Source organism: Strix uralensis, chromosome Z (assembly GCF_047716275.1).
Source record: "Strix uralensis isolate ZFMK-TIS-50842 chromosome Z, bStrUra1, whole genome shotgun sequence".
Lineage (NCBI taxonomy): Eukaryota > Metazoa > Chordata > Aves > Strigiformes > Strigidae > Strix > Strix uralensis.
Window position 1 is genome coordinate 26,678,957 of NC_134012.1, and position 22,371 is coordinate 26,701,327.

Genomic DNA, 22,371 nt, shown 5'->3' on the forward strand with positions numbered 1-22,371 from the left:
TGATGTATTTATACCTTCCAGCTTGGAAGTTTGGTTTATACTATTTCTATGAGTTAGTGAATTCTGAAGGAACTGACAGACGGTGTGCAAGGGTTATGGCTGCAGGAGACTGCAAGCTGCACGTGGTAACGGCTGCATAATGACCTTTAGCCCTTCTGTCCATCATGTCCTGCCTACATGCTGCTCTTGCCTTGACCTAATGGCACTCCCAGGATACACCAGGCCTTAGCATGAGCTGTGTGTTAGCCAAAACCTAAGCAAGACTTGAGTGAACAGTCACAGCATGAGAGAATAACTAATACACAGTTAGATCACAGTACAACCGTGATTCCTGTTACCGGTCTCTATACGCTAACCATCATGACATGGGGCGTCCCCAGTTGCCAGAAGGACTATGTGAGCTAAAGCCAGCTCAAGTCCATTGCTCTGTTGAAAGTTCATTTTGCTCATTGCTCAGTTTTTATACTGTGTTGGGTTGAGCCAACACTTCCCACATACTCCTCTGCCTAGCACAGGAATGCATTCACACTTCTTGATTAACTAAGGCCACATACACAAACAGTTGATCCACTCAGCTCGTACACTTAGGAAGGACAAAGACTACCCTCTGCCCCTTCCTGTGTTGAGATGAGTTCAGCTTTCTTTACAACAGCTGTGGTCACTCCCTGTATTCTTTCCTGAGCATCTCCTCCGAGTTTTCTTCCATTGTAACAGGCTGTTGATCATACTAGCGGATTGCCAGGATTCAAACACACTTGTGAAACTCTTGAATTGTAGAGCAGTTCAGGTCAGCTGCTGGAAGTGTTTCTCAACCTGAGAAGTTATTCTTAAAAGGGGAATAGAAATTTCAAATCTAGCTCTGTGGAATTCGATTATGGAGCAAATTCTAGTTCAGGTCTTGTCCCCAGTGTTCTCTCTGCTTAGAGTTTTGTCTCCAAGTTTGAGTGGAACGTTGTTTTCTAAGGGAATATTTGTGATGTGTGATATTGCTGTTTGTAAGAAAGAAGATCAGAATTAGAGCACTAGACCTGTTCTTTTTTTGGGGTAGATGACTGTATAATCTATTTTCAATTGTATTTGTCTGAAAAGAAGATCTTAGCCAGCACTGTCTGCTGTCTCTCTTTAATGCTGTGAGAGGGGTTATGCTCCTTACTCTTTTTTTTTCCTGGGGCCAAACATGTAGCCTGAGAAGTCTTTGTTCCTTTTTACTGCCTAAAGGTGTGTAATAGACATGAGAGGACAAATTTCCATTCCCTTGATTGTTTCTCTTGAAATATTTGAATAAAGTTGTCTTTTAATATGGTTGGTACCAAATAATAATAGTCATTTGCAAGCTGTAGTTAATTATCATGGGACAGGGGAAAGAAATACTGTTATATTTGAAGGTGATACAAATTTTGCATTGCAGTTTTATGCATTGCTCATTACAAGGTGCCATGTATTCCCCTCAGACACTCGGATGTTTATTATCTTTGCAAAGGGCAACACCTTGCAAAACACACTTTGTCGTTTATTTTCAAAATTTAAAAAATGGTTAAAAACAGTAAGAAGGTGCTCTTGATCTTCTCAGAGACTGAGGCAAGAACAATATTTACACAGCCCCTTCATGCTTCTATTAACTGCACACTGTAAATAAACTGATGCTTTGCTGCTTTATCAAAACATAGGTTTGCTGTTCAAAATGTCACTACGTCCTGTCAGTTTAGGAAGGAGGTGTCTTGTATCTCCTTGAGACAGCTTGAATCAATCTATTTGTAAAAGAAGTTTATTTCAACTCTTAAAAAAGGATCTGACCAAAATCGTCCAACTTGTCTGTATAACCTCTAGTACTGATCAAGGGTGATTGCATATTTGAGTGGTGTTTGCCATAGTGTTAATGGCCTCAGAATACCTTTTTTTTCCCCTGATACTAACATCAAGACTTTGGATGAACAGTGAGAAAGTAGTTAAATTCAAGTTCAGTACTATACCCCTGATACTAATCAATAAGATAGATGAGCAGGTTGTTTCTGAAGGACAGTTAACTTTTTTGTTTAGTTCCATTTTTTTTGCATTGCTACATGTTCATACTAAAAATCAGGCTCTTTGACATTTGTTCTTTCCCTGTCAGGCTCTAATGCTGTTGTTAAAATAACAAAATCATAAATTATTAGGGTAGTGTTCTATAACTGTAAACCAAAATGCATGTCTGTGCTGCGTATAGAGTTACTACCTAAAAGTTTGCTCTTCTTCAGAGCTTCTCAAGCTTGCAATGGTTTTTTCCCTTCTCCGTGTGATGTTGGTATTGAGACCAACAGTTTTCAGTGTCACGTGATGCCTTCTGAAATGAAGTTCTGTTTGTGGAGTGTTCTTTGGTCTGGCATTTTTACTTTCTTGTCAGGTTTTTGAAACTGAAGTGAATGTTTCCACTATGACGGTAGAAGTCTAATTACTGGTAATCTCTATTTGTTGCAGTAAATTTAATGATACTTAATATCTTCACTAAAAGCTTACAGTTGAATAAGAAAAATAATTGGAATAAAACATGCTGTACTATTCAAGTCATTGTCCAAATGTTTTTAAACTTTGAAACCTAAAACTTAGTTTCCCGTTCTTGTTACCAGTTTAGTTGATTAAATTTGAAAATGGCTAAGGCTGAAGCAGTAAGTTATTTCTAGAAAAGATACGTAGTGATGACTCAAACAGTGGGAAAATTCTCTTCTCCTCAGGCTACCAGTCCATTAGATTTCTGAGAAGACTTTTTTAAAAACTGTACATTTTAGCAAATTGCTACCCTCAGCTTGTGCCACTGATAGCAGATCGTGTGTGAGAACAGTCTGTCAGAGCTTATTTACTTAATAAAAGCAGAAAAAGTCAAATACTAGAGGAACACAGACATCTGGAAAAACAGCTACTTTCATTACCTCTACTATAAACAAGAATATGGTCTAGAGATTTGTCAGAGTAAATGCATGTGGGGATTATTTAATGAATTTTTATATTTTATCATATCCAAATGGTTCCATATCCTTGATAACTTAGTGCACTGTAACTGAATGGCATCGTGTAATGCAGTGGAAGGAACAGAGGTGACAGAGAGCATTAAAAATAAGAATGAAATTAATGTGTATAGAAGTAGAAAACTATGGCAAAACTGGAAGGCCAAGATAAATTATGGAAGATGATGATATAAACATGAAACAGATACACTTAGTGGATCCAGTGAAGGATACATCCTATGGTAAATGAGAAGAATGGAAGCTGAGTTGGAAATATGTTCGTAGGGAGAATTAAGGGGAGGGGAGTGATGAACTTGGGGTACTGCAATCTTGGACTATGTCAGCGGCCAGTCTATTTTAATACCCTGTTTTTATTGGTTATATTTTGTTCTGGTATTTCTTTGTAAATATCTTGCAAACTGTGCTGTGTAAATTGTGTAACTTTGTAATCAAAAAAAAAAAAAAATTAAAGTTTAAAAATAAAAATAAACCTTTACACATTTTACAGCAATGTCACAACTGAAGAAAACACAGTGAGATGCAGGATTGGGAACAAGTGGCGATGGACAGAACTGGGAATCCTTGTCAATAATAACACTGCCAAATATTTTATATTGTGAAAGCCCAGACAGATTCTTTGTCACTGAAATTACGTGTATTTTAAGTAGCCTGGGTCATCTGTCTAAATGTCATATTTTTTTGGAAATCTTTACAAACAATGAGTATTCTAATTCTGCCATTAGCTAAGCAATACTTCTCTCATTTGCAGGAGAAACAATGACAAAAAGCTAGAGCCTGATCTTAATATACTGGTGTGGTTGGGAATAATGTTTATGGTCTTTTGCTAGAAGGGGTAGGGAATTTAGTCTAGAGAAATTGTGAGTTACATGGGGCTTCTTTAGCTCAAGCTGATTCTAATTTTATGATGTGTAGTTGCATATGACCTTGGGAGAAATACCAAAAAGCAGTTTTAACTCCCTCTGCATCATAGTTCTTCCCTATTTCCTTCTTGTGGAGCATGACTGTAGTAGTTGCAATTCAGCCTACTTGATGGGGGCAGTATTAGCCAGACAGCTTTTCTCACTGTCTTTGGATAGGAGACCTAACAGTAACTGTAAAAGAGTGTCAACCATCAGACTCGGCCTTGAATAAATTAGAAACATATTTCCAGTGTCCACTTAAAATACTGCTTTGTGACATACATTTAAGCTTCTTTCTGCATGCTTGTACCAAAAAATAGTACCCATCCACTATGAAATCAATTGTACAAACAGTATTTGTTTTCAGAAGTGAAGACTAAAATGTTGGAGGTTTTCTCTTTCTGTTTATGAAAGGAGAGTATTCTTTTGAAATGGTCCTGATTGTAATTAATACCAGGAATCTGCTAATCCGTCTTCATTCTAAATTTTTAAAATTCATTTGTCAAGTGGAATAACAAATTTTCTGTAAGGAAAAGCTGAATATGAAACTTTTTCATTTTGTCTGTTAATATTTAAATATTAACTTATTTATTCTTAGCTAATTTTTTTTCTTCCCATCAGTTGGAACTCAATCACATACATGCCTGTTCGCTTCTGGGCATGGATTAATTGTTATTGCAGTGGTAGTTAGCCACAACACCTGAAAGTGAGGCCTTGTTGTGTAAGGCATTACATAAATTCATAGTTGAGATTTCCTTTCTCAAAGAGTTTAAAATCTTATTAAATGCACAAATTAAAGGCTGTCCTTACAGGCAGGTGATGGAGGCAGGTACATACCAACACTGAAATACATTCACAGGTTGCATTGTGAATACACGATGGAAAACCCCTGGCCTCAGGAGTTTATAGTCACATTAAGGAAAATGCCAAAAGTTTTTAGATTTTTGACCCAAGCTGTTAATCGACGAGAAGTCTTTTATGAGAGATGCTTTTTGATTCTGCTAATGCTATTTTTTTTGGTACTTGCTGTGATCATCCTCTTTAAAATGAAATGACGTTAAAAGATTCCATTCTTTAAGGGAATGGTAGTTTTGATTTGATAACATTACAATAGGAGTGTCAGTTTAAGTATACTTGTATCTTGGAAGCATATATTTTAATTGTGTTCTTTTATATGGGGAAAGGAGGTTTCTGATGGCATAAATATTTGGGGGTTTTGTTGTAGGTTTTTTTTAATGTCTGATTTCTGACTTCCATTCAGAATGCAGACCAGCTAGCCTTTATGGAGAATCAATCCTTATTCTCTGTTTAATTTTTAGTCTTCGTATCAGTGAAGGAGCTTTCTGAGGCCAGTATGGAACGACTTTGCCCTGTTCTTTCAGAACAGCCTTCTTCTGAAGGGTCCACACATGGTCCAAGAGAAGTCAATGAAACCACAGTGACTGAATTAACTTCACCTGATGAAAAAGTAAAGCAAATAGAAAACATATTCGATCTCTGGAGTGGAAATCTTAAGGTATTTATTTTGTCACTGTGTTGTAGAAAAAGTGAGAATGCAGGAAAAGTTGCAGTGTGATTGCACTGGGAAATAGTGGTTTTCTTTTTGCTTGTTGTTCTATATTGCATGTAAGCACTAGAATATCTTGTTTCAAGAACTTTGGAATAACTTTCTCCGTTAGGGATGTTCAGTAGTTATCATTCAGTAGTTCATTACGTCTGATAATATTTATAGATGTAAACAGCCTAGGAAGGCATCACTGTAAATTTCATGTCTCCTTAATTGCTAAATATTTTAAGATTAAAAGATTGGGGAGGAGGGAATAATTTTACTAATTGCACTACTGTCATCCCTTTAACTTTTCAGACAAATGTTCTGACTGAATTGAGAAAATGGAAGCTTAGTTTGATCGAACATCACAAGCTTCAAATGAGACAAGAAAAAGAGAAACATGCCGCACAAGTGAGACAGCTGGGCAGTGAGATAGAAAACCTGAAGGAGTTGCTACATACTTATGAAATCTCTGTTGGCAGGAAGGATGAGGTAGTAATTCAGTTTCATAATTCAACAGTTCCTTTCTTTAAAAACACCTACACTGAATCTCTTTGAATGAAATTCTTCTTGCAGCAAGTAACATAGAGAAGTAAATAACACATTTAGATTGTATAGTAGAAGAAGAATAATTGTTGCTGATACTGTTGTCCATACTAACCATGGAAACTTAACATGTTGTATATACATATTTTCCATTGTTTGCTTCTTAAATCTAGGGTCTATTTTTGTTCTTTACTGCTTTCATGAAAATCACACTGGTTTAGACGAGTCTGTTAGCTCTTACACTTCAAAAGCCTTTAATGTTTCAATGTTTGGATTGGGTTTCTTGAGTTTTAAATGGGCAGCAGTCTCCTAAATGTTAAAGTCTCTATTTCAGGATTCTTAGGAACTGTACATTTGTGCAAATTCTTAGAATGGTACATTTGGGGTCTGAGTTACGCTTTTCTGCTATCAACAATATCAACAACTTCAAAATTAATCAGAATTATGGAAATGGATATAAAATTTTGGCAGCCGCACAATCACGTAACATAATTGAATCCTCTTATTGCTGTCTTGAGTTTTTAACCTTCAGAACACTTAACAGAGTTTGAGTTTTTCATTCCTATTTACCTTTTTGTCCTGGTTTTAAAAACATCCAGTGAAGGAGTTAAAATATGGAGGAAGATAATGTTCTGTGTCCATATCTCGAAAGCAGTCTAATCTGAGCAAGTATAAACGTAACGTTACAAGAACAGGACTAGTATAATATATGGTAACTAGTACATATGTGCAGAGCTATAGTTATATCAGTGTATACCATTCAAACAGATCTAATTCTGTTGGACATCGTGTGTCACTCGTTTAATGCACCGTAATTCTTGATGATACTTTGAAAGCAGTATTTTTTTCCTGCTACCAAAGAAATTAGTTCTGCAACCAATTTTATAGTTCTGTTTCTAAAAAAAAATTGTTTTCTTTAGAAAATCATTATTGCCACCACCTTAACGGTAGGTGGCAGTGCTTCCATGTATCACACCATATTTATCAAAACTGCTGTATTCTGGCATGGGCATAACCCAAGGTCCAGCAGCCTCACAAATATTGTGAACACTGTAGCTTCTTGTTTTCACATTATAGCTCTCACAAATACTTTTTAGTGGCAAAAATATACTAATAAACAAGCATGGATTTAGGCTAAGACTTCTAGTGTGTATCAACAGGTATGCAGCATCAAAAGGTGATGTTTTATGTTAGTGTATGACACTTTTTCAACAAAAGTAATTATATTCATTTCCTTTGCTTTTTATTTTCTTCTTGATTTGTTGATAATTTATGCAAATTTACTTCTAATTTTAGATAAATTCATTGTTACTTAAAGAGCTGAGACTATTCAGTTATTCTGAAACTGCAAAAAGTTAAAATTAGTCATATTTAAGCAAAGTAGCTTATACTAGATTTATTAACATACAGTATTCTGAAGAACTCATTCTTAAAAATCTAGAGATGGATCAGCTTTAAATTACTTTAAATGTATCAGATTGACCTTTATTTGTTTCTGACTTTGATATTTTGAACACCTTAAAGAAACCAAGCTTTTTCCCAGTAATATTTCATTAAACATTCTGAAGATTGACAGAAACAGTTTGTATGAAATCCTGTACTGAAACAAATCAGGAGTTTTTTACTATTTGCTAGATAACTTTGTTGATTTAAGGGTAAATTTTATCTTAAGTATCGTTCATGTCATTGATGTATGTTCAATAATTATTGCAGGTAACATATGCAATATAACATCTTAAGATATGTTAGCATATAACATCATAGAATATTGTTCTTCACAATCTTTATGCAGTAGTTAAAATAATTTTACATGGGTCCCAAGATTGGTCACTGTTGCCCATTGGAGTTGCTCAGATATGACTGATGGCAGAATCTAACTTAAGAAGTTAGGCAAAAATATAGAGAAATACTCAGTGATTTGCTGTACCCAGTTTGCATCATGCATGGCCTAATTTTCAATCAAGGAACTTCAGCTGTTTCTGTGTACTAATTAAAACATATTCAGACATTGCTGGTAAAAGTCCCTAATTACATTCTCTGTCCAGTAGGCTACCTTGCCTCTCAAATGTTTTAATTGCTATAGGCCTATATGATATCTTTCAGGCGAACTTTTAAAGAGAGTAACAGTTCTTAATCAGATTTTTCTAGTTCTTGGCAACTCCTTTGCTTGTTTATTTTGTTTGGACAAGTGAATAAACTTTCTTCAGATAAATTGATTCTTTATACTTCAGTTAACTAATAATGCACTAAACCAAACTTTTAATATTGATGTTCCTGATTTATCAAAATTGTCTTTGAAATAAGTGATTCTTCTGACCTTATGAACATTTAATTATAAGGATATGCAGCACAGAAGCCTGCAGATGTAGGATGAAATAACAATCCAGTTGAACTTTTCCTAAAACTACACAGTGAAAGTGTTTTAAATGCCACAGTCTGAGTGTTGAAGCCACAGGAATTTTACTTCCGATTATTGTTTCCTTCTTGATTAGAATGAGGAGAAGATTCAGTAGAAAGCGACTGTTCAAAGCAAATGCTTTAAATGAAAAATAACTGATGTATAAGTACATTCTATTTGACCTTACAAAGATCATAGCTATTCAAACAGTGTTAATAAATATTTTTGCAGGTGATTACTAACTTGACCCAAGCATTAGAAAGGCAAAAGGAGAGAATAGAGTTGATGAGAAAGTTTACACTGTGGCGGATTAAGCATGTTAAAGCCAAACAAGAGGTATGTGTGCAAAATAAAAATGCAATGAAAATGAAACCTCTGAACTCAAAAGGGTCAGAGTTGCTGCAGTTCCTGTTACAGTTTGAAGAAATTACAGTGTTTCTATTTTGATGTGTGGACAATGTCACATCAGTTCTAAAAAGAGCATTGCTGTCAGAATACTGTCTGGGATGGGGAAAAAGTCAAACCTATACTTGTCTTATATTGCTCCAATCACCATAGTTTTTAGTATCTACGTTTTGAAGTAGGTGCCAAGGGAATCTCTGTCTAAATTTCAAACATAGTACATTTGAACAGTGATATGATACAGTATCGCATTTTTGGGGGAAGCCACTTTCACAAGTAAAACTTCAGCTGCCCTCTTTTCTCACGTTGCCAAAACTTGAAGTAGCTAAGAGCTGGTTGCGCACAAAATGTTGGGCGTTGCATCAGGCATGTAACAGTAAACAGTCTACTAAGTGAAGTATGACAGAAAAGAATGATCCCATGTCAAGACTGCAAACCTTTAGCATTCCAGGCTGTTAAGAAGGAGAAGCTGTATTCGGGACCTTTGTTCTTTGGTACAGATTCCTAGCTAGGCTCAAGTTCGTAGATGCTATCCAAAACTGTGCTGATCTGCAGAGAGGGGTAGCCTTTTCTCTTTTCCTTCCCTCCTGTCTTGGAATTTACTAATAATTTGGAGTCTGTTTTTCACTCTGCTCTTTTTGTTTTTTCTAATTAATTTCTAAAAAAATAATTGAGTGCTAAAATACTTTGTCTGGAGACTATTTTGAAATAGAGTAGAATAATAGAATTGTCTTAAAGGGCTTTTTAAAGCCTCTTGAAGTCTAAATTAAAAAGATAGGTTCTTCATGCTAGTCATCTGCAATCTTTGTAGCTGCAGGTTTTATATGATTCCTGCAGTGAACCAAAATGTGCCACATACCCACTAAATGGCTTCATACATGTATGGTTACATGTGATTGTTCAAGTGTCATTAAGCTAAGAGTAAAAACAGTGTTTTGTGTAATCTAGAAGTTCACAAATATGGTTTCTCATACTTGGGACAGTAACACTCAGTGATGTGTGCAGGAAGAAATATTGAGCTGCTGATACTATGTTTATGTACCACTTCACTGTGGCACGAGTAACTTGGTTTAGGTGTTCCTAACTGTGGTCTGTGTAATAAGTTGTAAGACCATCATCCACACTCTCTTGAGTGCTTAAATGTTTAGGAAACCTAAACTTGCATGTGTTATGGTTATATTTGTTTCCTAAGGAATATGCCAATAGAATAGCAGACAGACAATTCCGGACAGCTTTGATGAAGAAAGTATGGGCAGCATGGCGCTCTCTTAGTGAAGAAAAATGGAAAGAAAAAGTAGCAAAAGCCTGTCAGTCAAGGGCAGAAGATGTCTGTGTTCAGCTCACCAATGATTATGAAGCCAAAATTGCAGAGGTAAAATAAGGTTGTTTCTTTTCATTCTTTCTCTCCTTTATTCCCCACCCCTCTGTCCCTCCAATGTGTCTCTTTCTCAGCAAAGTTGAAAAATGTGGGAGCTCTGTTCTGTTGGAAAGCCCTGAAATACACAACATCTGAGGAGATTTAAGATCTCTACTATGGTTTCTAGGTGTGGGTTTTTTTTTTCCCTGCATCTGATATAAATTGTTGCTGATCTGCACACACAGGTGAAATAAGTTGGACTGTTCCTGAAATGAGACAAATTTCTGCCCACCAGTAGGAATGATATTCATTTTCTAAGAGCACGCTGTTAATATTGGCTATGCATTTTGAGGTTTTACTGAAGAAGGCAATGGAAATAGAAGACCATTATTATTATGAATAATCATGATGAGTACAATTTTTTTTCCAATAATAGCTAGTCTGTTAAAGGCTGAATTTAAGTTTGGTTTTGCCTTCAACTTGCCAATTAAGCTTGTTAAAGAATATTCAGAGCTTAACGTGAACTTACTATCATGTGCATTGCTGCACAGTAAGTAAATAAAGTTTTAAAATATACATTTTTAAAGCTTTGTGTTTTAACAAGAAATTAAACCTAGAATTTTAAGAACAGGCTTACCAAGTGTGGCTTACTAGCACAAAAACAGTAAGTAGTGAGTTACAAAGGTAACTTGGGCTGTCTTTTCTTGACACTTTTAGATTTTTACGGTAGCCAGAAAAAAGAGATTGCTGAAGACAATTCAGCCTATGCTTAAATAGTTTTCTGGGAATACTTATTCTTCTGTTGAGCAAATCCATGTTCCTGTGAAAATCTAGTTTGTGCCAGATGCCTAACTTCTGAAAGATAAAAACTTGCAAGATAAATTTCTGCTTAGCTGGCTAGGTAGTGTCTGACAGTTGAATACACTCTTGTCCTTGGTAAGCTCTAGTACAAATAATGTGCTGTAGTACAAAGAAATGACAAGCAGCTGTTCATCTCTGGTGAACCTGAGATTTTGAAGTGAAAATGCGTATCTTTGTAAATGTAGTAAGTGAATTTTAAAGCTAATTGAGGAATATGTTTGTAGTTTGTATTCAGAAGTACAAGATAGCTGTTTCTTTATTCTCTTTTGTAGCTAACTGCTACTTTGGAACAGACAAAAGCTGAGATTCTGCGACTGCACAGTGAAAGAGAACAGTATGAAGACACCATGAAGAAAGCCTTTATGCGCGGTGTATGTGCTTTGAATCTGGAAGCAATGACCATGTTTCAGGGCAAGGACAGTAGGACAGATCCTGGTCAGTATGAAAAATAGTTCTAATCTGGTAGGGTGTAGGGGTTTCTGTTGGGTTTGTTGTTTGTTTTAAAAGATTCTTCTTTTTTAAAATTTTTTATTTAATATGAGGACTTGTGGCAATACAGAGTTTATCAAACTCCTACTGCTTTAAAAAGTTGTGTTGAATATGTTGAGAAATATTCTGATGCATTGCTGTAGTTGAAAGGTGGAAGGTGTTCCTTTCATCCCACCTTGCTGGGAGGGTGGTAATCTGCAGCTGAAGTCAGAATGAGAAGCCAGGGATGGCAAACTTCTAAAAATACTGTGGAAGATTACCCAGAATTCTGTCAGCACCCAGGTTAGGGGTGGGTAAGGGAGAAATCCTGGAAAACCCTCTTCTATTCTCTGGAATCTCAGTGTGCAATGAATCTGCTTTTCCCAGATACCTTTCCCTTCTTTCTTAATCTTGCCTTTTAATGCAAAAAGGGCAAGTAAATCTCCCAGGTTTTGTATTCAGTTGGAGTTCTGTGCCTGAACTGGAAACACCAGTGTAATTATACCACCAGCACACTCATAAAACTTGTGCAGCCACACAGGAAAGAGCTGCACACCCTTACAGATGTAATGAAATCACCCCCTCAGACTGAGACAATCTGTATCAGTAAGAGCATAATCATGCTGGTGCAGCAGTCTGTGTTAAAGAGAAAATAGTTGTGCCAGCAGGAGTGTCACAGCTGTATGTGTGGCTTAACAACCAGCTGTACTGGCAGCAGTAGTTAATGGCCTTAGACTAGTAACTTCAGTTGCTAAACTTGATCTTATATCAGAAGTTTCTGATCTACTTCAGAGAAATTCCTCTCCAAAAATGTAGATATGAAGAGGAAATAAAAACTTGAAGAAGGTGTAAGAGGATACTTACCTGAGCAGCTGTCTGAACCTGTTAAACATATGTGGTATTTGTCCAGTTGCTTAGGAAACTAGAATATGATATTGGCTAAGTGCAGTAGCTGTGTGCTAGTAAAAACATAGGATCAGTATTTGGGGAAGGTCAAGAACGAATGATTTCTTGACGATACTGAGTTTTGGAATAAAGTTACAGGGCATTGCCCAAGTTCTTTATTTTTCACTGTGTTATAAACTAAGAACTACTCTCTCTTGAAGCTTTATCTTGTATTTGTTTGTTTATTGTTTTCTAAAAACATGCAACAGACAATGGGTCTCCTTAATAACGATGGGTAACCAAGGGGTGCAAAATAGGAAAGCATTGTTTCTGTAAACCTGTAAAGAAGAGAGTAAGTAGGAAGGAAATGAAGAAAACTGAGCTTTAGAGCTGCCATGACCAACTCCTGGTGTTTGTGGAGAAAACATTTTGCTTGATTTTTACTGTGAAGCATGAGCTGATAGTCTACACAGGCCCAGTACCTGGAGATTTTGCTGGGCTGGACAATGCTGGTGTGCCTGTACCCAACTTTTTGGATATCCAGCATCATGCTTTTTAACTTCCTGTGGTTAGTGCAGTCCTCATCAGGCTTCATCACCTCTCACAGTCTCGGTTGTTCTTGGTCCCATACCTGCCATGTTCTTCTGCTGCCTCTTGTACCACTTTCTCTCCTGCCCCAGACACACTATCTCTTTCTTGGTACAGCCAGACAGTGCTTTTAATGAAGTTACATAATTATTTAATATGGTTGTACAACCATTTATTTGCAATCTTCCTCAGGTATAACAGAACAGTGATCAGGACATCAGTGAACTTCAAACATCAGATGATTATTGTGATTTGTCCTAGTCTTGTAATCTGTGGAATTAAAACTTCCATGTGCTAGCATTAGTCAGTGATTATCTATTTATATGAACACTGCACTGCCACCTACTGTCCTTGGAAATAGAAGCAGAATTTGATCCCTTTACAGATTTATTATGTTATTATAATGTACATTTAATACACATACAATATACAAATAACATACATATAATATGCATTATAATGTAGGTTATTAATAGTGTGCAAGTATCACAATCTTAATGGCTCCATAACATTTGGAGTCTATGTTGATGGTCTAAAATCCATCTGGCCAATTTACTGAGATATTATTTTTTTAATTTATATTATTATTATATTATTTTTAACCTCTTTATGTATTTAAACACTGAAGGCCCCAGAATTCATGACTTTTTACTTAAAAAAACCCTAACGCTACTTTTTTAAGTAACATAGATCAGATCTGATTGGTCTGTAACTTATATGTTGGTTCTGTCTATGGTTAAGCTTAATGTGTGTGTACACATACATATGTATGTACAAAATGCATATTCTGGCATACTTGCACTGTTGAAATCTTTGAGTATTGCACCAATTTGAACTACCTTCCTTATATTCTCCCTGCTTGTTTCAAGAGAAAAAACCCAAAAAAAACCCTGCAACTACCACATAGTGTCACTCTAGTCCCTGGAATGAGCAAAGTTCTCTTGTCCTGGAACTGCTGCTAGCATCACCTGCTTCAGAAATAGGAGAGTAAATAAGAATACCACTCTCTCCTTCCTTTAAGGAAGTTTGTATTCCAAAGGAAAAAGCTGAAACTGCTTAGAAAAGATATTGGGCTTAGGTCTACAGATCTGACTTCTCCAGGATGTCTGCATTGTGAGACAAAAGAATCCTGGATGGATTCTGAGCAAGCTCAGGCTTACCCAGCTGATGAGGGGACATGAGGGCTGTAGGGTGCCTGTAGATTGTCCCAGCCCTACAGCCAGGATGGGGCCAGTGTCAAGCCATTGTATGTAGAGATGAGATGCTGCTGAGCATGATCTATGGCTCCTTGAAATTGCAGTATGTTCTCAGGAAAGTTAAAATAACATTTTACTGACAGTGAGTCCCCTAAGGATCTTATGCCCTCACAGAACTCCATTGTGACCCTTCTGTGTTTTGCTGCTCTCTACCTGAATTGGATTTTGGCCCTTAGCATAAAAGCAGCTCTTGCACACTGGATTTAGTATTGGTTAGCAGTATGGAGAACCTCATTTGAGGTTCTTTGCACTACAAGTATGAGACAAGGGCCACAGGTATGTTGAGGCATAACACAGAAACAAGCCCCTTGGAAAATATTATTTCCAAACATCTGAAAAGAAGAGTCAAATACAGGAATGTATATATGCCTATAAAGAACAGGGTGATCCTTTTAATTAGATTATACAGAAATCCCCAAGGAATAGTAAAATTTTTACTGTGAGTTATCTCTTTTTTTTTTTTCCCCACTTGGAGTTTGCTAGATTATGTGCTGATCCCATTACTTTGTGTTTCTAATAACAGATGTAGGAAGTAGGAGAAATGATAACAGTACCATTGTTGCAGGAAGGCTACCTCCTTCACAATATAATCTGCCCTCACCACCACCTCCACCAGCAACTACACTTCAGCTGGAAGACATGGTAGGTGTATAGCTGGAATGGAACTGTATTTGCTTGTGACAAAAATGAACTTCCTTAGTTGGAGCTTTTTAAGAGTAAATGCCATAGCACATTAACTGAAGGAATCTCAAGACAGTCTAAGTGTAAAAAGAAACCTATGGGTATGTTCAGACTCCATTGTGTAAATTCACTGACTGGGGCACAGCTGCTGTGACTTGCTATACTTTAAGCTCTGGGTTTTATTTTAGTGAAAATATGTTAAAATAATGCAGACAAGGTCACTATAGTAAGCAGAATTTGCTCTCTATGTTTCTGTCTGGAAAAAAGCTGTTAAGAGTTTTTTACAAAAAAAATGAGCTTAATATAATCTCAAAAGAAGAAAGGTTGACTTGACTTGAAGTTTTTTCTTTAATGGTGTAACATACATAGACACTGAGGGAACTCAGCTTGTTGTCCTGTTATGGCAGCTTAGCCAGACCATTATCCAGTAGCTTGGATGTTCTGGACCTTCCCTGGAGTCATTCTGAAGATGCTGCTGCTTGGAAACCAACTGTAAAACAGTTTCATGCTAGAGCACAGGTTAGGACAGAGAAGATGTGCTTGCCTCTCTCCTGATTTTTCATCCTAATAGTATGAAATGTTATTCACACAATTTCTACAATTTTTAGACAACCATTTAAAAAAAAAGAAAAAACAACAGTAAAACTAGAGAATCTGCAAATAAGTTAAATTTAGAAGGGTAATTGCAATAGACAAAAAACTGACTATCTGAAGAGTAAAGCTGTATTTTCTAGAAAGTTATAAATTATAAACTCTGGTTCCATTTACAGTTTTCTACCCACCTGGGTCATGCAAACACTTCTCAGACCAGGCTAGATTCTCATTCTCCAGGAATCATCACTAGCACAGCTGCAGGATCTGGTGTGGCATCAACTCAAAAACTGGTAACATGCTAAAATTAACTTTTTTATTTTTTGAGGCATAATTATACCGAATATTAGTTTGGGTATCATTATTTCTGCATCTTTCAGAGCAACACAAGTTACGTAGTTGAGGAAACTGCCATATGGTTACATAGCTGTGTGGACACTAGCTTGCAAATGCTTATTAATGTTACAGAAACCCATTAATGTTACAGAAACCCATTTATGTTAGGAGCAATTTTAAATTATTTTTGGAGGGGGGAGGGGGAAGTGTGATAAAATGAAGGATAGAAGAGTATATGTACACTTACGGCAGGAACAACTGGTGTTTCACATGATACCATTTTGTTATGGAAAGAATATGCTTTGCTTTAGCATGCTGCTGTTTGAAATGCCTCTCTCATTTCCTGTTCTGTAGTTGTTGTTAAACTGTGCTTCTCACTTTCCTCCACTGCCTTCTTCATTGCTCTCCTTTCTTTTTCCCATCTAATACAGTTTGCTACTAGCTGTCAGAGAAAGATGCAGCATTTTACTGCAAGGAAGTTTTTTTTTTCTATCTGCTGTGTCACTGCTAGCAAGAATGTCCAGGGTGTTAGAAGTGCCTGCAGCTGTCTGTCACTCGAGTATGCAGCCAGTGAGCAAAGCTAAACTATCCAAGCTGCTTGATTTTTGTCAAATTAGCCTTATTCCCCTAAGGATAGAAGTCACTTGCTCAAAATGCTATCTCAGAGTGGAAAAAGATGGAATAAACCAAGTTGCAACAAGGTGGAGCAAACTCAGTGACGTGTAACATAACTGGATTACCTGCAACATCCCATGTTCCATCTACGCACAATGGGTGGCAAAACTAAGCATTAAATATTAGGTTTAGAATTTTTTACCAACTAATACTTAATTTATTTGTAGCCCATGGCGAAAGTAATAACATCTGCTCAACAAAAAGCAGGAAGAACAATCACTGCTCGAATCACAGGCCGACCTGATATGGGACAAAAAGCCAGAATTTGTGGTAGTTTAGCAGTGATGGGAGTTGCTCCACCCATGAGTTCAGTCATTGTTGAAAAACATCATCCAGTCACTCAGGTAAGTCAGAATTATGCTTGTAACAGTATTCTTATTACAACACATCTGGTAGCAGTTTAAAGAAAAATGACCATAGTGAAGAGGTATTGAGACAAGGCTCAGACTTGAGGTCTGTTTAAAATAACAAACAGTACTGTGTTTGGGCTGGGTAGAAGGCACAGTCTTGACTACCTCTTTCTTGGCCAGCTCTTCTGTGAGTCTTCCTCTTCATAGTAGTGGTCAGTTGGTACAGCAATGTTAGGTGACATCACTATGCAACCACATAGGAAGAGTGACTGAACCAGAGGTGATAGAGATACAGATTAGACTGACAGGCTGAATGTTGCAAATTACTGGGGCAAAAAGTAAAACCCTTTTCTGAAGGCAATCAAATTTATCAAGCCTGCTGCTTGTTGTATTTTGAGTCCAATTCCCCCCATTTATCCTGAAGAAAACACTGAAATAATTAATAATTAATAGGATGTGAAAGCACCATACAAGATGACTGTAAAGTGGCCAAAATAGTCTAGGCAATCACTATACTTTTAGACCAATCTGAGCAAAAAATGGTTTTAACTGGAGGTATATGAAACACTTGAAGATGGTTTTTTTGTATTTTAACCTGTAAACTAGGATCTGAGTTTTCTCTGTGCTATCTGAAAGTCCAGTTTCTCTTCAGTGATACTGCCAGAACAAGCATGGCTACATCAGGTCCCTTAATCTGAGCTGGAGTTACTGGTAACCATCTGTGTGAGGGATGTTCTGCTTTCACTTATTTCCTGTGGTGAATCAGAGCCCTGTGACAGCATGCACATAGCTTTCAAGAATTTGGGCTCCTAAGCAGAAATTCATATTTAAATTGTATGTCCTTAGAGGATTAGAGGTTTGGTGTGAGACTCCTTTCATTTAGGACAATTGCTGGATTCACATTGTGTGACTAGTGTGGCAAGTAAAGTACTTCAACTACTGTACCAAAAACTGACTTCTAAAAATGTAATAAATGTGACATTCCCAGAGATACATTCCATATATTCTTTCTCCAAATAAATGCCTAAGTGGAAGTCAATCAGATCGAAGTATTTCTCTTGAATTGATCTGACAGGGAGAGAATTTACCTTGATGAAAAGCAGAATGACTACTGTTCGTTGCAGTAAGGTGGCTAGTTTTTTGGGGAGAAAACTAATTGTTGTTAAATAAATGCAAACCTTTTCCTTTCAGAGACTTCCTCATAGCAAATACTGAACTGCAAAAGGAAAGTTGGCAGGATTAAATTACCACTACAGAAGAAAATTCTGAACAATTTGGTAAAAACAAACCAACTGTCAAATAAGATTGAGGTGATAACAGTTTAGGGTACCTAGTTAACTGGAAGTTTAGCACTTTATGTTCTAAAAAGTATATTACAGGTAAGGAAGGAAAAAAGTTCCTCATTCTGTGAAAGTAACCTTTTTTTGGTTTTTTTTTAGAAGTGTATTTCAGTTTGCTGGATTGCAAATCTCTGTTTAAACTACAGCTCACTTAGAGGTATTTTAATGGCAATTTTTTTGTACCATTAAGTGTTTTGATGTATCTGATTACTTTTCAGCAAACCATATCCCAAGCCACTGCTGCTAAATATCCTCGAACTGTGCTCCATTCTTCTGGTTCTACCACCGAGAGACCTGCAGGACAAGTTGGGCGAATGCTTCAGGGTCAAACTCATACCAGTGTTCAGTCAATAAAAGTTGTTGACTGAGTGAGTATCTTTCTCACCAGTGGGGGTTTTTATCGAGGTACAATTTAAACCTCTGCTACTGGGGCATAAAGTATGTATCATGTTTTTACCCTTTTCTAAAAAAAAATTTTTTTAAAGTAAAAGTGCTTTTATAGTAAACATCTGGAGGGGAAAAAAAGAACTTGAAATGTTGTTCTACCTCCAAACTATTTGAGAACTTGTTTTATTAAGATAAACACTTTTTATTTAAGGAATCTTTTGCACACTTTTAAATAAAGGATAGAATGTGATTTTTGTCTCAATCTTTGTTTAGTCCCAATGTTACTAACATCTACTTTCAAGTGAAAATTAAATTTATTTTTGTTACATATGCTTTTAGTTGCTTATGCAGCTAAGTGTAGTTGACATGCATTTTAATTACATACTACAAAAGCATACTTAAATGAACAATAACAGGGTGATATCCTTAACCCCCAGAGTGTGACTTGGGCCAGGTGAGGTACGAGTCCATCAAATTGTTAAATATTCTGTTTTTCCAAGCTGTGTTGCAGAACTTGATGCATACCTGTCAGGATCTAAGAATTTGTGATCTTAGATCCCTAATTACAAAAAATGAGGATTTACCAGTCTGTTCTTCTTATTCCTGTGATGCTGTGCAGCCGTGTCAAAACAGGTTGCACACAAGAGGGCAGTTAGGCATAAGGCTTCAGACTAAGATACAGATCATCATCGTTTCAGTACAAGCAATAAGATTCAATACAAAATAATGCTAGCTATATATAGACAGACAAGGCAATTCAGTTCTTCCATTACATGATAAAACTATTGCTATTTTGTTAGAGGAGATTACAAAGATAGACATTTCACATAATTTTTCAGATATGAAATATATTCAATGAGAAAACCTTTAAACATGTTCAGCATGACACTACCAAATATTAGTTCAACATGAACAAGAAATAGGTAAATAATTGCTAGATGTGTTAAGTATTAAATATCAAATGTTCTTTTTTGAGTATGTATATAAGGTTATGCCATGATAGAAAATTATGCAGCCAGCTACACATGGTTTTAGACATGACATTTTTGTGTATTCTCACTACATAAATCAAATGCTGAAGAAGAAAGACTTGCCCTAAGTGTAGCAAGACTTTATAAAAACCTGAATCCCAAATGAGACCAGGTGCCAACCCATTTCTGGAAGTGTTGATTTATACACATAATTTTCACTTACTAAATCTAATTTCTTTCAGGTAGAAAACATCTTATTTACATTTCATGTCAAACATAAAATAGCTTAATTTGCAGTTCCAATACAAAATTAGTGTATCAATGTTAAGCCAGATGTAGAACTTGTAGGGGGATGGTTCTTGTTTAGCAGTATAGTCATAAATTGTCAGCCAGCCATTCACTCTTAAATAATTCTTTAAATCATTGTATACCAAGCATATGAGAAAGAACTAACCAATATTTCAGGAGTGCAGGTTCTTCTACCTTTGAAAAAGCCATATAACTTGTTTCCAGAAAATATATTATTTGTATTTGAAGTCAGTTTCCATGTGGCATGTAATTCCATCATACATGTCATGTTTTATTGATGAACTCATGAAATTGCACATTTTCTGGAGTCCATGTCAGTGTTACTTGCAGCTCTGATTTTCTCTGTAAAGAGGGGAAAATGCTTGCTTGACATGCTCTGCTTTTTACAAGGTCAGACTAATCTATCTGAAGGATGGCCAATCACATTTCAACCATGTTTGCAGGACAAAGGATGCAAAGTGTGCACAGTATCTTCTTTTAGAAATCTCAGGACTTACTTAAATGCTCTTCCTTAAGAAACTGCACCCCCCAGCAAGGGCAGAGTCCCAGAAAGGAAGAGATGTTCTCCAGCTCTGCCACAGTCACACCTTCCCAGCACCAGCAGGGACCTCAGCGCCCCACTGCAGTCTCGCAGAGGACACTGTAATGTGCTCTGTAACAACTTACCAGCTAAAGGCTGAAATCCTGCTTCCACCAGATCTTCGTATATATGCTTGACAGGATTCTGATGAGCCAGCAATATACCATGTAACCAGATGAGCAACATTCTGTTTCCATGTTCCTTATAACTTTTTTTCCCTATGCAATACACAAAGCATTTATCTGTTCCATATGCTGGAAACAGTGTATTTTGTGCTTTTGCACTTTTAGAGTTCCAAGAGGTTTTAAAACCTACTCATTTATTCTTATTTCCTTTCTCACCTAGAAGCAAAATGAAGACAGACTTACAAAGGTTAAAAAAAAAAAAATTCTAGTTTTATCCTAAGGTTACTTTAAAGGGAGGAAAAAAAAAAGCTAATATATCTTAAAATTAATTTTTTCCTTTCATTTTTCCTCAATGTATGGAAATATACCCTGGAATAGTAGTAAGGAAGTACGATGCATGCTATAGAAGCACTGCTTTCCCAGTGCTTGAGATGCCTGAAACCAGAAACTGCTGTTTCATGACAGCTATGGTGACAGAGCATGTACAAGGTCTTCCTGTGTCATGAGGTTCCCCAGATCCTCACTTGAATCATGACCTGCAAGACCCTTCCGTACTGCTCCTGTTTTTGATTTCAAAAGATGAAGGTTCCTTCAGGCCATGAGGGAGAACAGAAGTGGCCTGGTACTTCTGTAGCACCACTTCCCAGGAACAACGTTTGTATCCATTCACTGCTCTTTTCCATAATCTGAGTAAGAGCAGCATGGCCAGTGTATATCTGTGATACATAATTTAAAAAGTGACTCTGCCTTGTGGTTTTTATAGCTTATGTATTATGTCTAGCCATTCAGATAATGTTACCTGTCCATTGTTCTTCAATAGCTTTAATTTGTTCTTCTGTGAACTTCCAGAACAGGGCCAGTTTTTTCCATTCCTGGGGTTTTAACTGGTTGTATGCTAGATTCCAAAGGGAGGAACGGATTTGCTTGGTCTGTGTACTGTGATCTTGTTTGAAGGACAAGTCAAAGTCTGACCCATCATCACTATGAGCTAGATGTTCCTGAAAAAGAAAGCAGATGTTAAATTCTGTAATGAAGCTGGAAGCCTTTGCTTAGTGAGCAGTGAACACTGTGTCCTGTACAGTCCTATGTAGCTACTGACAGGTCATTTGCTCAGTGCAGGTAAAGGGCTAGTAGAGGTCTTTGAAGATGTCTTAGCATTGATGATGTTATTACAGTCTTAATAATAGAACAGAAACAAAGCCCTCCTGTGCCTATTGCTATGTCTTAAGTTAAATGCGAAATAAACCACTTTCTTTCTCTGGCACTTGATACACAATAGCAAGTAACAGCAAGTACTACAGCAGCACTGCTGCGCTCCTTGGCTCTGTCTACTTAATATGTCACATTTTGAACATGGTTGGGTTTCAACCACATTTCTTACTCTTTCCTCTTGCTTCTCAAAGTGCTAAGTTCTCCCTGAGAAGAGGCTAGGCACCATCAGCATGGTGCTTGCTCAAGCTGTTCCCACCTCTGCCCTGTCACTTCTGCTTGGCTGAAGCAGGGACTACCAGTTCATTTGATGGCAGCATGAGCCACTGGGTTTAGCACTCGGACCCCCATTCAGCAAAGTGTCTAAGCACCAATAAGCACATGTGTGTTTAACCTGGATCTAGTTTTATTGCCTGCAAAATCAGAAAGAAACCAAAACCGCAAGCATTTTACTCTCCAGATTAAAAGTGATCTTGCTACCATATGCATGGCTGACCTGAAACAGGAGTGACAGGAGTTGCTTCTTGTTTGGGCACCTCTGCAAAAGCCATGTTTAGCAGTGATTTCAGCTCTAGCTGAGCGGTGCTCAGGGAAAAGCCCCATTCCTAT

General features: G+C 36.9%; 2 protein-coding genes across 12 annotated transcripts in view; one reads left to right on the forward strand and one right to left on the reverse strand.

Moving 5' to 3' along the window:
* The window catches only part of POC5 (POC5 centriolar protein), a 32,482-nt gene extending 13,664 nt beyond the window's left edge, over window positions 1-18,818 (forward strand). For 3 of the 6 annotated variants that reach the window (XM_074855995.1, XM_074856000.1, XM_074856001.1), the window contains 9 exons: window positions 5,218-5,414; window positions 5,763-5,939; window positions 8,623-8,727; window positions 9,986-10,165; window positions 11,284-11,446; window positions 14,732-14,850; window positions 15,660-15,773; window positions 16,659-16,835; window positions 18,400-18,818. In XM_074855995.1, the coding sequence (XP_074712096.1) occupies window positions 5,218-5,414; window positions 5,763-5,939; window positions 8,623-8,727; window positions 9,986-10,165; window positions 11,284-11,446; window positions 14,732-14,850; window positions 15,660-15,773; window positions 16,659-16,835; window positions 18,400-18,549 (1,382 nt within the window). In that variant the 3' untranslated portion in view covers window positions 18,550-18,818. The remainder of the gene's footprint in view (window positions 1-5,217; window positions 5,415-5,762; window positions 5,940-8,622; window positions 8,728-9,985; window positions 10,166-11,283; window positions 11,447-14,731; window positions 14,851-15,659; window positions 15,774-16,658; window positions 16,836-18,399) is intronic. The other 3 variants (XM_074855996.1, XM_074855997.1, XM_074855998.1) reach the window with 3 other exon arrangements.
* Window positions 18,819-18,860: 42 nt separating this feature from the next.
* The window catches only part of ANKDD1B (ankyrin repeat and death domain containing 1B), a 32,148-nt gene continuing 28,637 nt past the window's right edge, over window positions 18,861-22,371 (reverse strand). For 3 of the 6 annotated variants that reach the window (XM_074856003.1, XM_074856002.1, XM_074856006.1), the window contains 3 exons: window positions 21,353-21,551; window positions 20,515-20,646; window positions 18,861-20,190 (listed from right to left, as the gene is read on the reverse strand). In XM_074856003.1, the coding sequence (XP_074712104.1) occupies window positions 20,132-20,190; window positions 20,515-20,646; window positions 21,353-21,551 (390 nt within the window). In that variant the 3' untranslated portion in view covers window positions 18,861-20,131. Of the gene's footprint in view, window positions 20,191-20,514; window positions 20,770-21,352; window positions 21,552-22,371 lie in introns of those variants that run through there. The other 3 variants (XM_074856004.1, XM_074856005.1, XR_012627071.1) reach the window with 3 other exon arrangements.